A 14262-nucleotide genomic window follows, 5' to 3' on the forward strand; every position below is an offset into this window, starting at 1 on the left:
CTATGACAGACACAAGATAATAATTTAACAAATTAACTAAAAAGATATAAACTTTAAATTCACCATTAGAAAGAAGAAATATAAATAGTGATATAGAAAAAAATATAATAGTATTAGATATTATTGAATCATCAGATAATGAAAGTATTGATAGAAATAGACCTAAATTCTTGACCTCTCTTTCGTCTTCTACATCTATCCTTTTATAGATGAAATAAATCATGGTTTGTCTTCAAAAGTAACTTGAGTAAGTAAAGTTAACTCAAGTTAATCTGTCGGTAGACACTTGTAGAATGGGAATCAGTCAGGATATTGTCTCATAGTCTATCACAAGGAGTGACTTTTTGTCTAAATCTGTCTGGAAGCTATTCACACATGCTGGTGAACAATGATTTGTCATAATTGTCTTTGGAGGGTCTATCTGGTGAACAGTGGTTTGTCATATTGTCTCGTAGTCTATCACATGGTTTTCTTTCTTCCCATCACACTACTAATAATTTGTCATTCAGACTTTTCTAATGCCAAACGTGCAACATGTAAATCTTATGCTAATAATATACAAGAAAGCTATGATTTACTCAAAAAATTTAATCAAATACACTTTCTGAAATCACATGTAGGATGTTATTGTGAAGAAATCAGATTGATGATGTGCCCTCATAGAAATCTTAAAAAAGAACCCTTGATTTGTCAAACAATGGTGGCTACGCAAGAGAAAAGTGCTCGCTTGTGTGAGAGGAGAACTACTATCTATCCTGAGTCCTAACACTCGATGAAGAGAGATTGAGATATAACAATTCAACGAGCCAATTGCTACTTTATAAAGGGTGAAAGTAGAGGCTTCCTCTTGTTCATAATATTGGTCCATCCTATTATGGGCCAAAAAACAAAGAGAGATAATAGAAGCCCACATTCTCATTTAAAACGACTGTTAGGCCACGTAAAAATAAAGGATAAATACAACATTAGGTGCATTTGCAATATTGATGCTGATTATGACAAATCCAAAGGCTTGTTTGAGTGTCTCAAAACATTCGCAATGTCCATCTAAGAGCTTTCGCCTTTGCCTGGCTTGAGAGCTTGTGCTGCTCAATCCTTCCTTGGATGTCTGAAACCCATTTTATAACTCAATTGCTTACCATTTTTTTTCCTAGCAAATTTTAAGGTAGCTGCCGGTGTTGTTTATAGTTTCATTGATTTGCAATTGGCTACATAGGCCATAGGTGCATCCATCGGCTCAAGCACTTAAAATGATACTAGTTTGTTTTTTGAGTCTTCTTTTTAGTTGCTTTGTCCATTTTCAGCTGTAAACCCAAATTAAGACCGTTCAACGCCAGATGTTTGTGGTCAAGAATTCAAATCCTTGCCAGGCTAAAACGTATATGGGCTTTGATGCTATTCTGGGCCTTCCCTTAGAGTCTTAAGACTTATAAAAGGGTTGGCCGGTTGGCGTGAAAATTCAAAAATCATCTTATGAAACAGGTTTATACAGCAACCCCTCAACAATATATCCTACAGGTGTGTGGTGTAGAAGGCTGCCTTGTTGTATTCACTGACAATATTGTTGCCCAGCCTGATCAAATGTCCTTTTCTCTTGGAGTGGTTGCCCAGCCTGCCCAACATTTAGAACCGCTTTGATCTTGTTTAGCCCAAGTGTATAATACTCATAGTTTAACCCCACGTCATCCCTATCTATGCTCATGCACATATGGTTAAGCAATGACAGTTTAACATGTTGATTAAAGTAGACACTTCCTAGCATCCAGTATATCAAAAAAAAAAAAATTGAAATTCATAATTTTTCAATCTTATGTCTGGACAATGGCAAAGCTACAGGCACCTACTGAGTACCGACTACAAAATGTTTTTATGAACTATACTACTTCCATTTTGTTTCTGGTTCACCTCAAACTTGAGACTATGGAGTGCATTTCTAAGGATAACAAATAATCACGAACTGGCCACTATAAATGGAGTTTGGCAATATGACAATTTTTATTGATACACTTGAAAAAACCAACCAACAATATCAATATATCATCATACAATACGAAATCAAACAATTGAGTAATGACAAAGGGTGAACATGGATAGAGAAACAAAACAATTAACAAAAAGGAGAAACATTGATAGCCACACCAGTAGTAGATCAGCGGGTAAAGAGGGAGCTGATCACATCAAAATTCATTCTGCTTATAAGGTACTTGCCACAGTTGTTTCACTTATTAGTCCTCATAATTTTCTTCTAACCCTTCCTCCTCATACTCACCCTCATCATCAGCTGTTGCATCCTGGTACTGCTGGTACTCAGCCACCAAATCATTCATGTTGCTCTCAGCCTCTGTGAACTCCATCTCGTCCATCCCTTCACCTGTATACCAATGCAAGAAAGCCTTGCGGCGGAACATAGCAGTGAATTGCTCACTCACCCTTCTGAACATCTCCTGGATTGATGTGGAGTTACCAATAAAAGTGGATGCCATTTTCAGACCCATTGGTGGAATATCACACACACTTGACTTCACGTTATTAGGAATCCACTCCACAAAGTATGATGAATTCTTGTTCTGCACATTGATCATCTGTTCATCGACCTCTTTGGTGCTCATCTTTCCCCTGAACATTGCTGAGGCTGTCAGGTAGCGGCCATGACGGGGGTCAGCAGCACACATCATGTTCTTGGAATCCCACATTTGTTGAGTCAGCTCTGGGACAGTGAGGGAGATGTACTGCTGGGACCCACGAGAGGTGAGTGGTGCAAAACCCACCATGAAAAAGTGAAGACGTGGGAAGGGGATCAGATTAACAGCAAGCTTCCGAAGGTCGGAGTTCAGCTGGCCAGGGAACCTCAGACAACATGTTACCCCACTCATAGTTGCAGAGATCAAATGGTTAAGGTCACCAACTACAAAACCAGAGGTACAAAAAGGAAAGCTTAAATACTGTGGTAGTGCTTAATATTGACATTGAATCCAAAAATCAATTTGATACTTACAGCTTGGAGTGCTGAGCTTTAGTGTCCTGAAGCAAATGTCATAAAGTGCTTCATTATCAAGAACCATGCACTCATCGGCGTTCTCCACCAACTGGTGAACTGAGAGGGTGGCATTGTATGGCTCCACAACAGTGTCAGAGACCTTTGGAGATGGGAAAACGGAAAATGTAAGCATCATCCTATCTGGGTACTCTTCTCTAATCTTTGATATCAGGAGGGTTCCCATGCCAGACCCTGTACCTCCTCCAAGTGAGTGACAAACCTGGAAACCTGGCCAAAATAAAAACAACAGTTTAAGTTTAACCAGCAAATTTAGTATACAGCAACTAATATTAACACCATTTACCAGCCAATGAACTTGTCTTTTTTCTTAAGCAGGGAAAGAGATTTAAACTAGTGACCTCTGCTTCATGAGCGTGATCACCAACCAAATGCTACCCCTTAAGGTTATGGATACAAGAAAAATAAAACCTATCCAAGGTTACAACTCAAATTTGCTACAATTACATCTTCGGGTCTAAAGCTTGAAGTTGTCATGCTTCGTATATTTACAGAAAATATTATAGGTTGTTGCTATCATCAAACAGTATACTCAAAAGGTATAATGCACAGTGTCATCTTGATTGAAAGATGTTCACTACATATAAGAGTGTCTTGTAAAATACACAATTTTAAGAGGCCATTATTTGCCAACAAGAGACAAAATTATCACTAATTATGAATCGTTAATGTTCAAAACAGTAACAATCAAACACAATTATCACTTTTGTCATCTCAAAATCCTTTTTCTATGTACTAACTCAAATGTAGATCCAGATGCACTTTAATTCATTTCATCAATAAAGGTGGGTGTATGACTGTATGTGCATCCCAGTAAATAAAGCAGATGTTATAATTTCACTTTATGTTCCTTTTAACATTGCTAATATCCCATAATCCTAATTATGTGATTCCTCCTTTTCATTGTAAACAAGGACCCACGAGGCTAATCGAATGAGTGCCATAAAATTTACTGCTTCTGTAAATTATTTTTTTTGCTAATTAAGCAATGTCGGCCAGCATAAAAAATCTAATTAGGCCATCACAATCATTGATAATAATCAAAAAAAAAAAAAATATTAATAGATCTTCCTATTGGATTATACAAACCACCAAAAAGTCATGTTCTCCACGCCAGACAAAAAAGCAGGCCCCCTAACAACTAAGCCTCATCATCGTCATCAATCATAAATTAGTACAAAACTAAGCAAATCGAACAGTTACCACAATAATGCTAAACAATAAAGCATTGACTATCAGATCCACTGTGAGCCTTTTTTTTTTCTTCTTCTTAATTTCAAGAACACACACATATGTATATGAATTCATATAGCAAGCACATTGAAGAATAAAAAACAAGTGAGAAAACAAAAAAGGACAAAGCAATATCACTCTCATCCTTCATTACCATTTCTAGTAATATCAGATGCAGTAATTACTTATTAGACGATCTACAAATTTCTATGTATATATGTGAAAATTGAAGCGAAGCGAAATGAGAGAGAGAGAGAATGAAAACCTTGCAAGCAATCACAGTTCTCGGCCTCTTTACGAACAACGTCGAGAACGGAGTCGATCAACTCAGCTCCCTCAGTGTAATGACCTTTGGCCCAGTTGTTTCCGGCGCCGGACTGTCCGAAAACGAAGTTATCGGGGCGGAAGATCTGTCCAAACGGGCCGGATCTGATGCTGTCCATGGTTCCGGGTTCGAGATCCATGAGAACCGCCCGGGGCACGTAGCGACCGCCGGAGGCCTCGTTGTAGTACACATTGATTCGCTCCAGTTGAAGATCCGACGACCCGTCTCCCTTGTACCGACCCGTGGGATCGATGCCGTGCTCGTCGCAGATAACCTCCCAGAACTTGGAGCCGATTTGGTTGCCGCATTGGCCTCCTTGAATGTGAAGGATCTCTCTCATTGTTGGGAAAAAGAAGAAAATTTAGGGTTTGGTAGTTGAAAATTGAGTGGAGGATGAGGCTATGAGAGAAAGAGAGTGGGTGTGGTGTGTATTAATATTGAAGAAGAAAGAAAGAGACAGATATATTCGGAGGTTAGGATGGTAATAATTTGAGAGAGAGAGAGAGAGAGAGCGGGATATTTATATTTATTTTATTTTTTTGAAGTGGGTTAAAACTTCTCTGAAATTGGTTGTATGGGTTTTGTGTGTGGGTGTGTGACTGTGAGTGACGGCCACAGTGTACGAACTTCCCAACTAACTCTCTCTTTTTTTTCTTTGCTTGTTTTGGGTCTCGCGCGCACGTTAAAAGACTGGGTCCCACCGTTTTTAACCTGTTCTTCCGTTGAATTCGGTGCGTCACTTTTTTGTTACTGCTACTGAATCGGATATTGCTTGCGGTTCGGTTAGGTAAATGGAATGCAGATCACATTTTTACAACAAATTTTAAAATATGAGTTGTTATTAATAATTTAATATTTATTGATGAAAATATTGTAAAAATTTTGTGAATATAATACTTCTAGTTCGGTTATGTTGTTCTAGAATTACTCTTTATTTCAATTAGTCTGAGAGCAATTTGTGTAAACTGAATATGATTGAAGGGTAATCACACAAAATCACGATTCATCAAAAATTAGACATTACCCAAAATGTCAATACTCAAGGGTAAACGTCTTAGTTTTCTTATTGGTATGAAAATTGTGATGTATTCAAGGATAGAATTTCAACTCAGTCTGTACTTTCAATCCACCAAGTGATAACTTAAAATTAGTTTTCTTAGAGTTTACAAAATTAGCAATTTCATTCAATTAATTTTGTTTCACATGACATAGCTATCGCAACTAATAGTATTCAAAAGCCGACTGAAACAGTTTGAAACCAGCAATGCGAATAGTATTGATCGAGATGGTTTGAGACTTTCGAGGTATTGAAACTATTGATTGTGAATTAAGACGTCAATCGAACACAAGAGCGTATTGACAACAATGTAAACACCTACCATTTTTTTTTTTTTTTTTTTTTACTGTTTTAAATTTATTTCCAAAGGTTGATTATTTTATCTACATATATTAATAAAGAGGGGAAAAATAAAAATAATAAAAACACTACATGTGGATCTCCTGCCTGTGTTTGTTTGTTTGTTTTAAATGTATTCTTGAACAATTGCTGGATCTCAATTATTGGCATTGCAAAACATGATTGCCCGTTCCTTCGCGCAAGCTCGCAATTGCAAGTAGTAACTGCTAGAAAGACCAGCTTGCAGATAAGCTAGAATCCCATTGAAATCCAAAATTTACTTATTGCAGATACAATCAGTACTGGGCAGTTCTGTTTTCAGTTAGCCTAAAAAGCTTCACTGTTTTACGCAATGAATTTATGTTTCAAGAAATTATTAATCTCCATTTGCTGCTTGAAAACCCAATGCTTTGCAAGAACCATGTGAGAATTAAGAACTCACTTATCAAGGAATCTCAACAACCAATTGCCAGAAGGGTTCATTATTTAGTTCCAGCAATGAAGATTGGGTTTTCTTTTATATCAGCATTTTCTATTGGTTCATAGCATCAGACAGATCAGAGTAATCACAAGAAAACTCTGAAATTTAGATTCTTATTCTAGATTCCATCACTGACATTCACTTTGATAGGCATTCCATTGTACGCAAGGCACGTTAAATTTGGTCCTCAACAAGCTAAAGAAACAATCAGGTCATCATGCACTGGAAGTAACTTATACATAAGCATCAACAGCTTTAATATATGATCATATTAAACAAGAATATCAACGGAGAAACTTTACACAAATAGAGTGATAGTGAGCTTAAAGAACAGTAACTACACACTAGTGTTGTAGTTGAGCCTCGTTGCAGTACCTCTTGAAGTTCAAAGCCTCATCCACCAAAAACTCACTAAAAAAATTATTCATGTCAGCAAAATTATGCATGGAAAAGCAAATGCTAGAACCAAAAGTAATTGAAATAACTCACAAGATTTTCTCAGCCATTACTGATGTTTCCCATCTTGGACTCCATGGATACTCAGTAATAAGAGGTGACTTGGCTGGTACACCGTGGGAGTTCATATGCTACAATTACATTGACATAAGCTAATCAGTGAGATGATTTGAAGACCATTAATTGGTCACCGATGAAAAGCCTTCTCTAACAATACAGATACACATTGGCCTAATACATTCTTTAAGCTTTAAAGGCCCAGTGGTTCCTTATAAAGTTTATCGATCTTTTGTTTTGGATAAACTCAATAGCTTATTGATATTATTTGCACAGTGATCTAAATGGAAAAACAACAGAATCAAAATGTGAAAGTGCATGATTTAAAAGTCAGACACTTCTCCCTGTATTAAATTTTACAACTGTGGCTTCTACGAAGGGGAGAACGTGTCATTTGGGATAGAGCTCATTAGCACATATGTTGCAAATAGGAATTACCTATTGCTATGAACAAAAAAGAAGCCGGTAGGGCTAATGAAGATACCACCAAACCATATACCATTCAAATGTTTATGAAATCATACAAGTGGCATAATTCAGCACTTGGGGTTTAACAATTCCATTAACAGGCAATGTAATTGGATAAGATGTATGGCTGTGCACATTCTTATAGCTACATTAAAATGTATGGCTGTATTAGGGGAAAAACTTATACCTGAGAACTTTGAAGCATCAAACCTGGTTGCTGCTTTGGAAACTGAGTTGAAATGCTGAAGTGAACCTACAGTAACAGGACTTTGAGGAGTTTGTTCACGTGCAAATAACAAAAATTAATCTATAGAATCAATCATCACAAAATAAAACAAGTTTCATACCAAAACCCTTTGAAAATAAAAATACCCACAGTAGAAAATAAAGAATTGTATACCAATACAAGAGTTTGCTACATGACTAGATGTTTTCTGGCACAATCCAATTTATGCTTAAATAAGATGATACCCTAGTCATAGAGGAATCTAAAATTACTATCATTCATTTAACTGATATGAATCCTTTCACTGTGTTAGAAAATAGGTTTAACACCACTGAATTTGCAAAAAATATTTGTCTGCCTAGTGCCCTCATACAGATGATAGTGCCATAGTCCAACAATAGCCACAGGCTTCTCACATATCTATGAAGAATGACAGGAAAGACGGTTTAAATACAATTCATAAGCCATTAAAAAAATATTTCCAAAATGTCAACAATTGTTGAGTATACAACAGTACAGACTCAAAATCTCAAAAATATAAATGGATTGAAATTTACTGAAAGTCCATTGCAATAACTACAGAAAATTAGGAAAACAACTAGTTGCTAAGTGCATATAGAGTACCTTTCTTTTTTGGTAAAACGGATGGCCAAAAAATGACTAGAAACAAGGCAGATACAACACAGGCAAATGAAGAAGACCATCCAATAATTTTCTACAAGGTAATGCTAAACATGTTCTGTAACTTAATCTTTGTCTATCTGCATTTTCCCCTAGGCTAAATGTGTGGTCAACTTGCTTTGCAGAACTTGACCTTATTTCAACTGAAGATCTAGTGTATGAAACTACACACAACCTATTGCATTAGTCATGAAGTTTGCAATTATTATGGTAAAAAATTTGAATAATTCATTTATCAACTCCTTGCCACGCAGTGTGGCCTCAAGGCTTAATGGGATAATATAAGCATAAAATGAGGAAATCATATTATACCAGGAATGTAAATGCCCCAGAGCCAGCAAGAAATGTTGCCTTTCTGCAAAAGATCTGTCAAGAAAAGTAATGATAACCAACTAATAAGTCTTAATGGTTCAAACAATTTTGCAAAACATTATAACGCCTGGTATGCATACCGGATCAGCTTCTAACGGCCTTCCGAACAGAGGGGCTAATGACTCAATAAAGCGCCTTCTAACATCAATAAGTGAAACTGCCTCCAAGATCTTCAACAAAAAAACAACTATATGATGAATTCATGCTTTAAGTGCAAACTATCTCACTAGATGAAGACTATGCAGCTGACCTGTTTCTCAAGAGATTCTTCCAGATGGGGAAGATATTCTGCCATGCACCTATGGAGGAGAAAAAAAAAACTATGAACATGATGATATGTTGACACACATCCTTGTATGAAGGCAGAATGATATGATAACATACATTCCATCCAACCATGGAGGAAGTTTGAAATCTTCAATAGAAAAGATAGACTTCAAGTCAGAGGTAGATAGTAATTTCAGACGAGGTGCTGAAGAAGCAGATACATATTTTCTCCCAACAGGGTAGATAACCTTCATCAATCAAAAAGAAGACAAAAGTTCAAGATGCTAAAGAAAAACATTAAGAGCCAAGAAAAAGATAAGGATAAAATGAAAGAAAAATAAAACCTGCAAGTATATCTTTGGTGAATGTCTCCAAGGGCACCCGTGCACCATCTTATCAATGTTCATTTCTGTAAGAGGCACTGCAAACTTCACCTCCTCTGGCTACGCTAAAAGTCAAAGGCATAAAAACCACAAATATAATAAAAAGCTATAAGAAGTATTTAAAATCACCATGGATCAGCTCATAGACTAAATTAGAAAAAATGTGAACATGTTCTTTAAAATTGATACCTTTTCAGCACCAGAACTCAAATGCATTTCAATTCCCTGTAGGATAGTAATGGGCGTTAAGGCAAAATTCCAAGTGCTGAATTTTCCATTCAAGACATAATCTATAGAACAATGGGGTTTAAACAGTAAAAATTGGTGACTAAATGAAGACAGCACATATAGAAGAACTTAACCGAGCCCATCAAACTTTTAAATTTTGTGCCATTGAAGTCGATAAAATGGAATGGGAACACACAAATATAGAAATGCTAATCACACAAACAAAAAATAACATCATTAGAAACCATAAAAATAAAACAAAAGAAATCAAATTATCAGGGATATTCAAAACTGTCCAAATTATTGTGAAATTAAACTTATGAATCTGTGACACCCCAGATTGATTGGATATTGAATGAGTGTGTGTTGTGTGGGTGTGTGTCGTGTCCCACATCGAGCATATCCCAGGTAGATCTGGGTTTTATTTACAACTATGAGGCGCCTCAATTGTGACTAGACAAGTCCTTTTGAGGTATAGCACAGATATGGCTAGCTCTTTTTCTTGGGTCATTACATGGAACAACAATATCAAATACTAAATTTGGTTTTATGCCAGGATAGTCTACCATGGAAGCAATTTCTTACTTAGACATTTAATAGCAAAACATGGAAGAAGCCTATAAAGATGTTTTAATTGATATAAAAAAGAAAAGCATATGCTAGAGTACCTAGGGAGGTTATGTAGTAGGTTTTAGGAAAAAAAGGAGTTCCTCCAAAATATATTAAGCTAAAGTATATCAAGTTGATTAATGATATGTATGAGAATATGTGTGGCATTAATGATAGGTTTGTGTTCAGCTTTAAAGTCTATATTGATTTGAATTGGTTATGATGAACTTACTAGATCGATTCAAGATAAAGTCCCATGGTGTTTTTTCTTTTTGCTGGCAATAGAGCTTTAGTGAATGAACTAGACATGAAGTCAATGCCAACTTGTAAATCTAGAGGGAAACTTTAGATTCTAGAAGTTTTGGGTTTAGTAAGTCTAAAACAAAGTACATGGAGTGTAATTTTATAGTTCCATCTTCATTTATCTTGTTACTAAAAACCCCTATGTACAGGGATACCAAAAAGTAAATACCTTTGATATTTTGGATTAACAATTCACAAGAATGTGGAGAGCTTGAGATTGAAGATAATGTGAACCATAGTATACAAGCATTGTGGATGAAATGGAGAAGGGCATCCTCAGTATTGTGTGATCATAGAATATTTATTAAGTTAAAGGAAAAGTTTTACAAGACTACTATAAGACCAGACATGCTATATGGTATCAAATGATGAGCTACTAAGAAACAACATTTTCAAAAAATGAGTGCAGCTAAAATGAAAATGCTAAAATGGACAAGTGGAAATACAAGGAAAGATACAAACGAATAACTTCAATTAAAGATGGGGTCACTCCCATTGATGAAAAGATAAGGGAGAATCACTTGAGATGGTTTGGTCAAGTGCAAATGAGAGTGATTAAAGTACCAATGAGGAAGAGTGATTTGATGTAAGTCTTGAGAATGAAAAGAGTTAGGGAAGAACTAAAAAACACTAGTAGAAGTAGTAGGAAAAAAAGGAGGTGTGAGAGGATGATTTTGGATAGGATAATTGATGGAAAAGAATACATGTTAATAGTTTAGACTAAGATAAATATAAGGGCAGCTACCATTGATGAAAAGAAAGAGAGTCACTTGATACAATTTGGTCATGTGCAAAAGAGATTGATTAATGTACTGGTGAGGAAGAATGATTTCATTCAAGTGGAAGAAATGAAAAGAGAGAGTATGCTTTTGAATAGGACAAAATGACGGAGAAGATAACATTTGAACGATCCCAATTAGTTTGTTCAGAATCCATAAGCCAATCACATAACATTTGGGACTATGGCTTTGATGTTGTTGAAAACCAAATTATGGGGGAGAAAAAAAAAAGAAGCAGAAATTTGATAATTACAAATTACTTTAACACAATTAACAAAGAGATTAATAAAGAACCCTCACATGGCTAAAAAATAGTTGGATCCACTGCCAGAATAGTAAGAAAGTATCCTATTAAAGAAAAAGAAATAAGTTCCAGACCACATGTTAAAAAAAATTGCTCATAAGTAAACCTTTTATCAGCTTTCTATGGACAGAGAAGCAACATCAGCATGGTTCACTAATATAGACAAGGTCCAATTCACATGATTGGTGTCACACTCCCATCTTATACCAAAAAACCCACTCTATTTTATTTTTCCTTTTAGTATTTCCACACAACACCCCCACCACCCTCCACCAAAAAAAAAAAAAAAAAACACTCCATGTAGCAAGCAGGAAGGTCACATGCCAAGCCTACATGACCAGTCCGTGATTCCCAACAATCCTATTTCTTCATTTTCATATTTTTGAACATCCACTCAGAGAGCATGAAGAGAGAGAAGAATAGACCCTGTTAATGACCCAGACTTTAGCTTATGTGTTCAATAAATAACTGATTCCTTGTACATTTATAGCATCACGATTAGGAAAAAATAATTACCCTTGGCTCCTTCCCCATTCTTGACCACAACACCACTGCCGTATCATATGTCAAGTTACAAATGAAGCCATTGTTCACCATTTTCCTCTTCAACACCCATTCTCATTTCCCAATCTAATATGGCTTATTTACACCATATCCACCTTGTTTCTTCCATATAATACCTTGAAAAAGGCAGAAAAGGATGCCTTCAAGTTTTCAAATTCAAAACATAAATAGGAAATGCAATTGCAAGCGATCACCTATGCTTCTTACTCAAAGTCAGAAACACAAGCATAGATCCTTAATAATGAACTCAAAATATTACCAACTAAAAAAAGTAGAAGTAAACCACTAATTCCAGCCCCTGAAGTACAACTGCGATAATCCCATAACATTCATCACAAATTTAGAATCGATTATTCATACATATCGTATATTTCCCATCAAAACTATTAACATTATTTCTCATATCTATAGCATTCAAATCAAAACTGTACATTACCTCCCTAAACGCAATAGTGCTAACTTCAAATTTCAACCTATCATCATCGACTTCATCAACACGCTTTCTCTGATAGTTCATATATTGATCCCTAAAAAACCAAAAAACAATTGCATTTCAAATTTCAACCTAACTAGCTAAACCACATGAACTCTCAAAAAATTAAAAACACTAATCACAGAAATCACTGACCTAAGCTGTTGAAGAAGAACCATAAGCCGCGTAGGGTCCTTGCCATTCCAATCAGATAAACAATTCTTCGCCGAATTTGCATTACCTTCAACTCCATCATTCCTTGCCAGAAATGAAAGAAAATTTTCATCTTCGGCTCCAAATATAACATCCGGCGCAGAAATTGGCGATTCTGAATTGTATATAAAATCCCCTACAAGTTCAACCAAATCTAAATTTAGGTTACGAAGAAGAAAATAGTGAAGTACTTGGAAGTACCAGATCTCACTGACATTTTATGAAGTCAAGGCAATAGGGAATGACTATTGTGAAGCGGTCAATGACTCCAGTGGAGAACTTGCTACCGGACCACAAATGTTCAATCTGCGAAGGAATAAAATGAATTTGTATGATCTAGGTTTTTTTTTTTTTTTTTTTTTTAAACTCTGTTTGGTTTCCGAGAAAATGGAAGGGAAGGATGAAGAGTGTTACCTTAACACTGAGGGGAAAGTGAGAGAGAAGGTAGTTGAGCTGAGCAGCGATTATAGGAGGAACTCCATCGGAAGCCATTGTCGTCGCTCGTATAGAGAGAGAGAGAGGGGTTTTGTGCCTTTTGGCAATCGATCACGGCAGCGATAAGCGGTTAAATCGGATATATGGCGAAACGCCGCCGTTGAGATTTGTTTATTTTTACTAAATTGCAAACCCATAAAGTTTGAGTTATTTGAATTTTAGGCTTTAATGTTTGGGAGTTTTTGAATTTTACACATTGATATTTTAGAATTTGGATTTTAAAAGTTCTATTTTAACTAGTAGCTCAATGGTCAAACCATAGGTAGGGATGGCAATGAGGCAGGACATGGCCGAAGGATGGGGTCTTCGTCCCTACCCTGTATAGTTTTGTCTTGCCCTATCTTTGTCCCGCCCTGCCTCGCATGATAGAAAAAACTTTCTCATCTCATCCCCGCCATTTGGGGCCCCCTAAAGCCCCGCCCCACCCCGTAAATCTCTACTTTTTATTAATTTTCTCTACAACTGATACATTTTTTTAATTAAACTTATTTCATTAATAAAAATATAATTGAAATTACAACTAAATTTATTTCATCAAATCAAATCAATTTTTAGAAAAAATTGAATAATATATCCAAGTGTTTAACAAGACAATAAAAAAAAAATCTCATAGTATAACACATAATAAAATAAAGGCAAAGAAGTATATTTGATAGAATAAAATGAGCTAATATTGATATATTTGTTTAAATAGTAGGGTTTTAGGATATAAAAATTTTACAATTATAACCATTTAGCAACACGAGGCAGGGTGGGGATGGGGAGGGGCGTGGTAGGGTGGATCTAAAAAATCTAAACCCATCCCCATTCCGACCCGTGGTGTGGGACTAAAATTTTACCCATCCTCGTTCCACTACTTTTACGGGGTGAGGAAAATCCACGTGGGGTGAAGCAG

At 36.0% G+C, this 14262-nt stretch overlaps 2 protein-coding genes and 1 pseudogene across 4 annotated transcripts; 1 reads left to right on the plus strand and 2 right to left on the minus strand.

Annotated features, from left to right (window-relative positions):
* Positions 1-1009: 1009 nt before the first annotated feature.
* LOC115978494 lies at positions 1010-1116 on the plus strand (annotated as a pseudogene).
* Positions 1117-1958: 842 nt separating this feature from the next.
* LOC115974498 (tubulin beta chain) lies at positions 1959-5089 on the minus strand. The gene is made up of 3 exons (XM_031094891.1): positions 4554-5089; positions 2996-3265; positions 1959-2905 (listed from the first exon to the last, which is right to left on the minus strand). Exons 1-3 carry the CDS (start codon positions 4951-4953, stop codon positions 2226-2228), a joined length of 1350 nt encoding a protein of 449 aa, XP_030950751.1. The 5' UTR covers positions 4954-5089; the 3' UTR covers positions 1959-2225.
* A 1505-nt stretch (positions 5090-6594) lies between these two features.
* On the minus strand, positions 6595-13502 carry LOC115974499 (BRISC and BRCA1-A complex member 2). Of its 3 annotated transcripts, XM_031094892.1 has the most exons (14): positions 13287-13496; positions 13088-13178; positions 12816-13008; positions 12624-12714; positions 11620-11667; positions 9590-9625; positions 9362-9460; positions 9135-9265; positions 9001-9049; positions 8831-8920; positions 8691-8744; positions 7659-7724; positions 6980-7077; positions 6595-6901 (listed from the first exon to the last, which is right to left on the minus strand). In XM_031094892.1, exons 1-14 carry the CDS (start codon positions 13362-13364, stop codon positions 6835-6837), a joined length of 1191 nt encoding a protein of 396 aa, XP_030950752.1. In that variant the 5' UTR covers positions 13365-13496; the 3' UTR covers positions 6595-6834. The 3 variants fall into 3 exon arrangements, with proteins under 3 accessions (XP_030950752.1, XP_030950753.1, XP_030950754.1); XM_031094893.1 differs by lacking the exon at positions 11620-11667 and having other exon boundaries at positions 13287-13493; XM_031094894.1 differs by lacking the exon at positions 6595-6901 and having other exon boundaries at positions 6988-7077; positions 7659-7738; positions 13287-13502.
* Between the last annotated feature and the right edge of the window lie 760 nt (positions 13503-14262).

The sequence above is a fragment of the Quercus lobata genome, chromosome 2, assembly GCF_001633185.2.
Source record: "Quercus lobata isolate SW786 chromosome 2, ValleyOak3.0 Primary Assembly, whole genome shotgun sequence".
NCBI lineage: Eukaryota > Viridiplantae > Streptophyta > Magnoliopsida > Fagales > Fagaceae > Quercus > Quercus lobata.